This window comes from Amblyomma americanum, chromosome 1, assembly GCF_052857255.1.
Source record: "Amblyomma americanum isolate KBUSLIRL-KWMA chromosome 1, ASM5285725v1, whole genome shotgun sequence".
In the NCBI taxonomy this organism is placed as follows: Eukaryota; Metazoa; Arthropoda; class Arachnida; order Ixodida; family Ixodidae; genus Amblyomma; species Amblyomma americanum.
This window is the reverse complement of record NC_135497.1, coordinates 501,401,281-501,409,142: the sequence shown is the minus strand read 5'-3', so window position 1 is coordinate 501,409,142 and position 7,862 is coordinate 501,401,281. Positions and strand designations below refer to the sequence as shown.

General features: G+C 45.5%; 1 protein-coding gene across 2 annotated transcripts; it reads left to right on the top strand.

The window, feature by feature from the left end:
- Positions 1–1,984: 1,984 nt before the first annotated feature.
- LOC144105798 (uncharacterized) lies at positions 1,985–6,862 on the top strand. Of its 2 annotated transcripts, none has more exons than XM_077638877.1 (3): positions 1,985–2,218; positions 2,737–3,006; positions 5,907–6,862. In XM_077638877.1, exons 1-3 carry the CDS (start codon positions 2,021–2,023, stop codon positions 6,531–6,533), a joined length of 1,095 nt encoding a protein of 364 aa, XP_077495003.1. In that variant the 5' UTR covers positions 1,985–2,020; the 3' UTR covers positions 6,534–6,862. The 2 variants fall into 2 exon arrangements, with proteins under 2 accessions (XP_077495003.1, XP_077495002.1); XM_077638876.1 differs by having other exon boundaries at positions 2,737–3,021.
- Positions 6,863–7,862: the final 1,000 nt, after the last annotated feature.

The window sequence follows — 7,862 nt, the reverse complement described above, 5'->3', positions numbered from 1 at the left end:
CCTGGCGCGGCTCGATGAAGTGATACCAAGACTGCTTCAGAGGCGCAATTTTCGGCATGCATGCGCACTGTAGAGATTGGGCGACGTTTATCGTGTTTTTTTTTTATCCTGCGCTTAAAACAAAACGTACTAAAAGGATATGAACCATTTTCGCGTCCCTTCGTGTTAATTGAAAGAATCTAATGGGTTTCAACTTCCGTAGAGTGAGCGCAGTGCCTACAAAGCCATAGAGACAGTTCTGCGTAATACATCCCAGTGCACGTTAAAGAACCCCAGGGGGTCGAAATTTCCAGAGCCCTTCACTACGGCGTTCCTCATAGCATTGGATGCTTTGGGACGTTAAACCACCATAAACCATCTATACACTCAATTTTCCTGATTTCTTCTGCAGCGGCTTTAGACTGGTCGTGCTGTTAGCTCTTGCACCAATGAGAACGTGAAGAGACAAGACTGGCGTCAGCTACTAACTGATTATAGTTGATAGTTACTGAGTTGCAGTTCATAGTTGGCGCCAGCCTGTCTCTGTGTGAAGAAATGGCGAGATGGTTTGGTTTAGGTTTATATTGGTCTAACCTCCCAGAGCGACTCGGGCTATGAGACGCCGTAGTGAAGGGCTCCGGAAATTTCGACCACTTGGGGTTCTTTAACGTGCCTCTAGAATTTCGCTTCCATCGAAATTCGACCGCTGCGGTCGGGATCGAAACCCACGCCTTTCGGGTCAGCAGCCGAGCGCCAAAGACTGCAGAGACTGCATTGTAGAAATGCGGAAGCATTAGCGTTTGCCGCTATGTCGGTGGCTCAGCCTTTCAACACCTACTTTCCCTCTCCGTTAACATCCGATCGCCACTCTTCGATCTCCGATGCTATCACTAGACGATGTGCACTTTTTGTTGCTGTACTCTGATTGGCTGTAGGCATGACGTCATCAGACGTATGGATGACGTCACAATATTTTGGCGTCACATGGCCTCACTGATTAGTTCCATTGGCTAATCCCATTAAGTCCGTAGTATATACGCCAGGTGTCGCAGCTAAATGACACCAAGCTTTAAATAAAAGACGAGTGTTCTAGCCCAGTGAAACCACCAGTGAAACCACTGAGGGTTGTTCAGTGTCGCATGGCCTAGTCAGAAGTATCCTTTTTTCGATCTTTAAAGTCAATTAGATTGGTCTAGATAGCCGATTTTATAGTTATTGAGGAAAGAAGTGTCAATGGAAAAGTTGCAGATCATCTCGAAAAACAGCTAGCAGCGTTGTTTCCACCAAGGTACGATTGACGTAGCTTCATTTACTGGCTTTAAAAGGAAGCCATCGCGTAAACAGCTGTTGGCTCACATCTCCGCCCCAATGTGCACACAAAGGCTCATCGGGGGGCTCTCTTCAGAAGAAAAAAGGATTTCGTTCTCTAACACATATCTTGCGAGGTTCAAGTTCCACCGTTGTCGCGTGGTGTTGTCTATTGTGCGAGTTATGGTTTAAGGCAGGTAAAAAACTACTTTACGTAAACGGTAACTTTGCACGAACGTTTGCGTCAGCTGATTTTAAGTCAAAAGTTGAAAAGTTAGCTAATTAGACATAATTATTATCTATGAATAACGAAAAATGTACTGCTATGTCACGCGACTGTAAACAAACCACACTGGATTTCACGCCGCTGGAACATTCCGTGGTTGGTTACATTCAGCTAGGACACTTGGTGTCTATATATATATATATATATATATATATATATATATATATATATATATATATATATATATATATATATATATATATATATATATATATATATATATATACCTGGGATGGTTTTCTTACAATCGGTTGTGCAGCCTGCCACAAAGCAGGCTTCAGACAAACGTACGAACACACTATGTCTTAATGCCCGGAATGGCCACTATTCATGCTCCCGCACTGAAACCGGAGGCCTGAACACAATGGACTAAGTGGCTCTCCCCCCCTTTCTTAATGACATTGTGCCCTTTTTTGCAATGCGCAGGTTCCCCGTGTTATTGTGCGCATGCTCACCAGTCTGGCGATGCTGCTCACCTTGGCGGTGATCGTGGTCGGCATTCACATGTACGCGCGCACAGCAGATATGACAGAAGACACACTCTCGGTTGGTGGGAACCAAGTCAACAAGTTGCGCAAGCCTGACCCGCGCATCTTCGACCTGACGCTGGGCCCGCCACCTACGGATGCACCTGCGCCTCACCAGGTGACTCGGCTGCACTATTCAAAAGTCTTGGACAGGTATTCATTTATTCGGAACGCCGTGGTCGTGGAGATAGTGTGCTGCATGATGGCTTGCGGCAAACAGAACTTAAATGATTTTAGTCACCCTTGTTAGGGAGTGAGCTTGCAGCACGCCGTATAGGTCACGCTAGACTTAACTTTGTTCTCTTTGGGTTTTTAGGCGAATACTCACCTACTGGCGAATGCTCACCCACTGGGTTTGTAGGTAACTTGGGCTGATCGAGAGCACTATTTTTTTTAACTCCTCTGATTTATGGCGCTCTCTAGATATATTTCTATTTAAGAGGAAGATTAATCTTTTTACACTTGTAGTATAGGCGAGATGATTTGATCGGTGTTGGTTGTCGGCCTTACGAGCACTGCAGTCATGAAGCCTTGAATACAGCAATCTACTCATAGCAGGAGCAACTGCGACTACATTAGGTATCAATAGACTTTTCCTAAAAACGTATGGCTAATATTAAAGTTATTTATTTCTAGGGCTCCTTGAAGATGAAAGATGCACCCAGTTCACCCGAGACGCATACCACCACCCAACCGCCAACGGAAACGCGTTCACCAACAACTGAGAGCAGCGGAGGCCATACGACCCGCACTACCAGCAAGACCAGTCTTGGGAACATGACCACTGAGAAGCCGACGCCGACACGGGTGCCCGAGCAAACCACAGCGCCTGATCGGTCACCAGGCGCGAACGAAACGGCTTCAGACAAGCAAGGCATGAAGGATCCACCCGTCCCTACTACTAACGTCAGTGATTCCCCCGTGCGTATTGCAACTAAACGAAGATAAGCGCACGCGAGTGGTGCTGACTGGTAGGATACACCCGATGGTCAAGTAGTAGTAGGGGTTGATTAAAATAATAATAAAAATAAAGGAAAAGGTTTTCGCTAACCCCGCCATCTGCCACCGATACTGAAGCACCTAAGCTTGGACAGCGGATATAAAGGATAGCTGGCAGAATGGACAAATGAAATGAGAGAGGTGAGGGGACAGGCAGAGAAAATAGGGTGGAGAGGTAGTATACACAAAAACTATTTACGCAATAATAAATATGTACAGGTTGCGCGCGTGATTAGTTCATGATGAAGCATCGAAGGTCAAGGTAGATTACCACCTTCAAAAACTAACGCACAACTATGTTTATCATGGCTTTCATTTCCTGTTTTGAACACGTAAATCGATTGCCCGCCCTCAAGAATTATGAGTCCTTAGTTCCGTCACGTACAGCTACCCTCTGCGGAGAATGATTAGGAAACGTCCAGACGGTTGTGGGTCGCGCAGATTTCATTTTCCGTACATTTTAATATTGTGTGTAATGCAAGCCATTATTAGCTTTAGTTCTACTACACCAAACCAAGTATTTTCTAAACACCCGTGGCCACAAATATAATGAATATGTCTAGTTAGATGGTGAAAAAAATCCCAACGACCCATCTCGATGTTTTATTAAATGCTGTTTCTCGTCCCCTCCTGGAAGAGTTAATTGATTTTTTGTATCTTAGCAACTGACTGGCGCCTAGTAAAGCATTTAGAAATTAGCTTTACAACCACAAAAAAACAACTATGGCTTGAAGGTTGCATTAAACATGTAAGACTAATTATAAACGACGCGTACTAAAAAGAACCGCTCGAACCATATTGCTTGTTCAAAAAGAAATAATTTCCTTCGTCAACTTTAAACATAAGCACAAAACGTATCACAAAAATCAGAGGTAGCATGCATGTATACAAACTCCATCAACATGGACGGCGAGGTGTGTTACAAACAACTAGAAAGGTTTAATTGCACCGTAATGTAGTGAGAGACCTTTTTGGGGAGTGGAATAAGAGACGGAGTTGGGAAAATTGCGAGTTTTCATCGCACGTGACATTGCAGTTGAGTTAAAACGTGTTTTTGCCCGTTGATACACAAACTGAAACGAATCCCGCCAATTTTATTTTTTGCCTAAGGTAGTCTGAAAACTCCTCCTGAAGATAGAAAATATTTCACAAAAGTAGCTTAAGCCTCATTTTGGGCTGCCAGGAACGTTTACCAGTAACTTTTTTTGTCACACTGCAGAAGGTAGTTTATTCTTTCTATTCTCTTAATTCTTCTGTCCACGTTAGGTCCGCTGTTCGTTAGATTTCGGTAGATTTTTTTCAGTTTTTAATGGACATGTAACGCAGTGTCTAGGAGAGCCTAAACTGAATTCTTCATTTTATCTTTTTCGGCAGTACTGTCTGCATAGTGACATGGGGCTAGTTTCTTCTGGTCTCAGCAGAGTTTTGACATATATGTGCCAAAGTGTAATACAAAGGTCCTAAAAAACGTCTTTTACTGCATAGGACACGATTAGCATTGTTCTGCGGTATAATATTGTTTCATTTTTAGCAATTTTCTCGAGCTCAACTTCTAGCACGGAGCAAGTCAAGTCTTCCTCCGTGGCTTCTAGACTTGCGCGCCGTAAGGCCGTGACAGTGCCATGTGTACCCGTTTGTCTTCCACAGAGGGCGGTATATTTTGCCTAACAAGCCTGATTCAAACCACTGATTTTAACTCGACCTAGAGCAAGTTTCAAAGCAATAACATGCGTATCAAAGACTGTAACGTATCTGAAGTCCACGCAAGGCTGAAATAAAAATCATAACGCATTTTTGCAATCTAAGCCTAAAATATATCGACTTCAGTCTCGAGGCAGACCAGTGTTTCAGTTCGGCTAGTAAAGTTTTTCGGCATTTCCGCACACCACCGGCTTTGGAGAGAATATGTCTTTCGCTCCGCAAGTACCTATCTATGCCTGTTCTTTATCCTCTATATCAATGAACCATCGGCTGTTGAAACAAGTTTGGAAAAGTCCTTCCCCATTTCGGGCTCACAGTGTTCACGCGATATGACCCCAGCCTATTAAAAGTGTTTTTAGACTTAACGCAGTATTAATGGCGGAGCGTATGCAGCGACGAAGAAGGGAGAAATAAGGTTTTTTGCGCTGGAACATTAGGCTGCACCAGCAATATTCCTCTCATATCCTGACGGTAGTGCGGAGAGATAGGAAGAGGTAATCTGAAAAAAATTGCCAGTTATTGTAGAAAAACATAGTTCTACTTTCATCTCTGAAGAATGTTCACTTACGCTAGTGTTCACTCGTAGAGTTTTCAGCAAAGCAACCGGATTACTAATGCGATCGTAACCGCTGCCGACCGTAATATTACTTTCAACAGCTTTTCCGCTCCGTCACTCCTGGAAAGCTTGCCAAAATTAACAGTTCTCGCCTGTTTACACACATCATATTCTTAACACGGAACATATCCGTGAACATATATCCTTTGGAGCGAGTTCGTTCGGCATGTTCTTAATCATAATCCGCCGGATGGTCAACAAGACTAAGTCAAGAAACACACGGATCGGCTCAAGGTTCATCCATCCGTATGCGTGCTTCTTCACTTTTGGGAAGCACATGACAAAAGTAACACATGAACCTCGCAAAAATATTTGATGTCCACTCGGGCCATGAGCTCCGTAGCCTATATATTTGGGAAGGAAACTGTGCATCTGCCCCAGTCAGCACTAGCGCTGCTTATGTGCTCAGTACCATCCACTGCCCAGTAACTTACCATGGTAGAGAGCCACGCTAGGAGCGGATAATCAAAGCTTACTTCTCCGCATGCAGAGCAGCAACGACAAGGATGGCACAGTCTGCCCAACCGTCCACAAGTCCTTCTGCAATGTCAACGGAGCGGCGCAGTTCTTCTATGACCCGGACGAAGGATCGTGCCTATCTGCGACAGTGCAGAGGGCTCACGTGTGCAACCGCAGTCCGAACCAATTCGCCTCCATCGAGGACTGCTTGGCGGCCTGTGTCAAGGGCCGGTGGGCTCCTGAGCACCGTTGCGTTCAGAAGCCGCGGTTCGTAGCCTGCACTGCTGACGACGCTCGCGGTGACTGGTGGTTCCACGACGGCCGCAAGTGTGTCCCATGGTCCTTTGCGGGTGGCAGATGCCCGCTGGCCTCGGCACCCGTCTTTGACACTGCGGCCGTGTGCGGCGCGCAGTGCAACGATTCGCGGACACGTCGGGAGCGGGGATGCCTGCTGCCGGTGTCACAGTTGTGCGAACCTTCGCAGCTTCGCCTTCCGTTTTTTGCCGCTCCGTCGGTGACGGATAAAGGCACCGCGTTCCAGTGTCACAGGGTGGAGTGGGAATTTCTGCTTCGACACCGATGTTTATTGGGCTCCAACGCCTTCGTCAACCGGGATGAGTGCCACGAAACCTGTCGCCGTCGAACGCGACAATATTGACTGTTTTGTAGCGCTTCCTTCGGGAGTTGTCAAGATCGACATGAGCTCAGCTCATATATCTCTCTTTGTACAACAAAGCACATTATTCTTCGACACCTTGGATTTGAAGGCTTTTCTTCGCTTCCAATGTGGTAGCGTTTCTAAGAGTGAGTACCATAAATGATGCTTTTGTTTTTACACGTTCACAATGCTACCTTACTTTAGCGCAATTCAGATCTTTTCGGATGTCCAGAACGAATAATCGCAAATTTCATCATTTCGATTCAAAACCCCATGTTTATACATTACTGCAAGGGTAAGCTGACAGTAAAAACGGCAGAAATTCTACATAACTCGATTAGGAGCCACATTCCTTAATTACTGACAACGAATACTTAAGAGGGGGCGCTTGGTTCTACAGCGTCACCTGCACAACATGTGTTGCCTGGACATACGACTCCGGGTGACGTCGCAGCGCCTAGTTAGAAAACACATCCGGCTTTGCCGCCCATATCTGCCAAGTGTGACAAAGCGTTTGTGTACACCGTCACCGTTTCCATAGGCACGACAAAGTTATGTGCAGCAGCTGTTGGGTTTTGCTAGTGAATCATTTTATGCTGTGTGAAAAATAACTAAAGTACTAATTCTTGTTCGCTGTGCTGAAAAATTGAGTGCTTACCTCTGAGTCTTGATAAATATTGTTGTGCTTTATTTTTGAATGTTTTGCAATGTGCGCACTGTAGCAGAGCGAAAAGTTGACCATGTTTGTATTGGTATATTTTGATGGAAGGATAGTGCAAACAAGTCACGAGACACTGGAAAGCGCTCGCCGTGTGTGCCTTCAAATGTACCGTCCTTTGTTTGCACTATTCCTCCATCAAATTGCTCGCTGCATACTAGGCATCATGACAGGCCGTGAAATGCTTGCTATTGAAACATGATCCGCAAGAAGCCTGCTTTAAAATGCAACCGAAGTCTGGTCTTGGGTTCTTCATAATAGTTTAGTTTAGTTTATGGGGGTTTAACGTCCCAAAGCGACTCAGGCTATGGGAGACGCCGTAGTGAAGGGCTCCAGAAATTTCGACCACCTGGGGTTCTGTAACGTGCACTGACGTCGCACAGCACACGGGCCTCTAGAATTTCGCCTCCATCGGAATTCGACCGCCGCGGCCGGGATCGAACCCGCGTCTTTCGGACCAGCAGCCGAGCGCCATAACCACTCAGCCACCGCGGCGGTCCAGGTTCTTCATAACGTTTAACCACATAGCGCTAAATAATTTTAACAGAAAACACCATCAAATGGCATGAACAAAAAACTTCTGTGCAAGGCTTCTTTAGATCCAGTTCAAG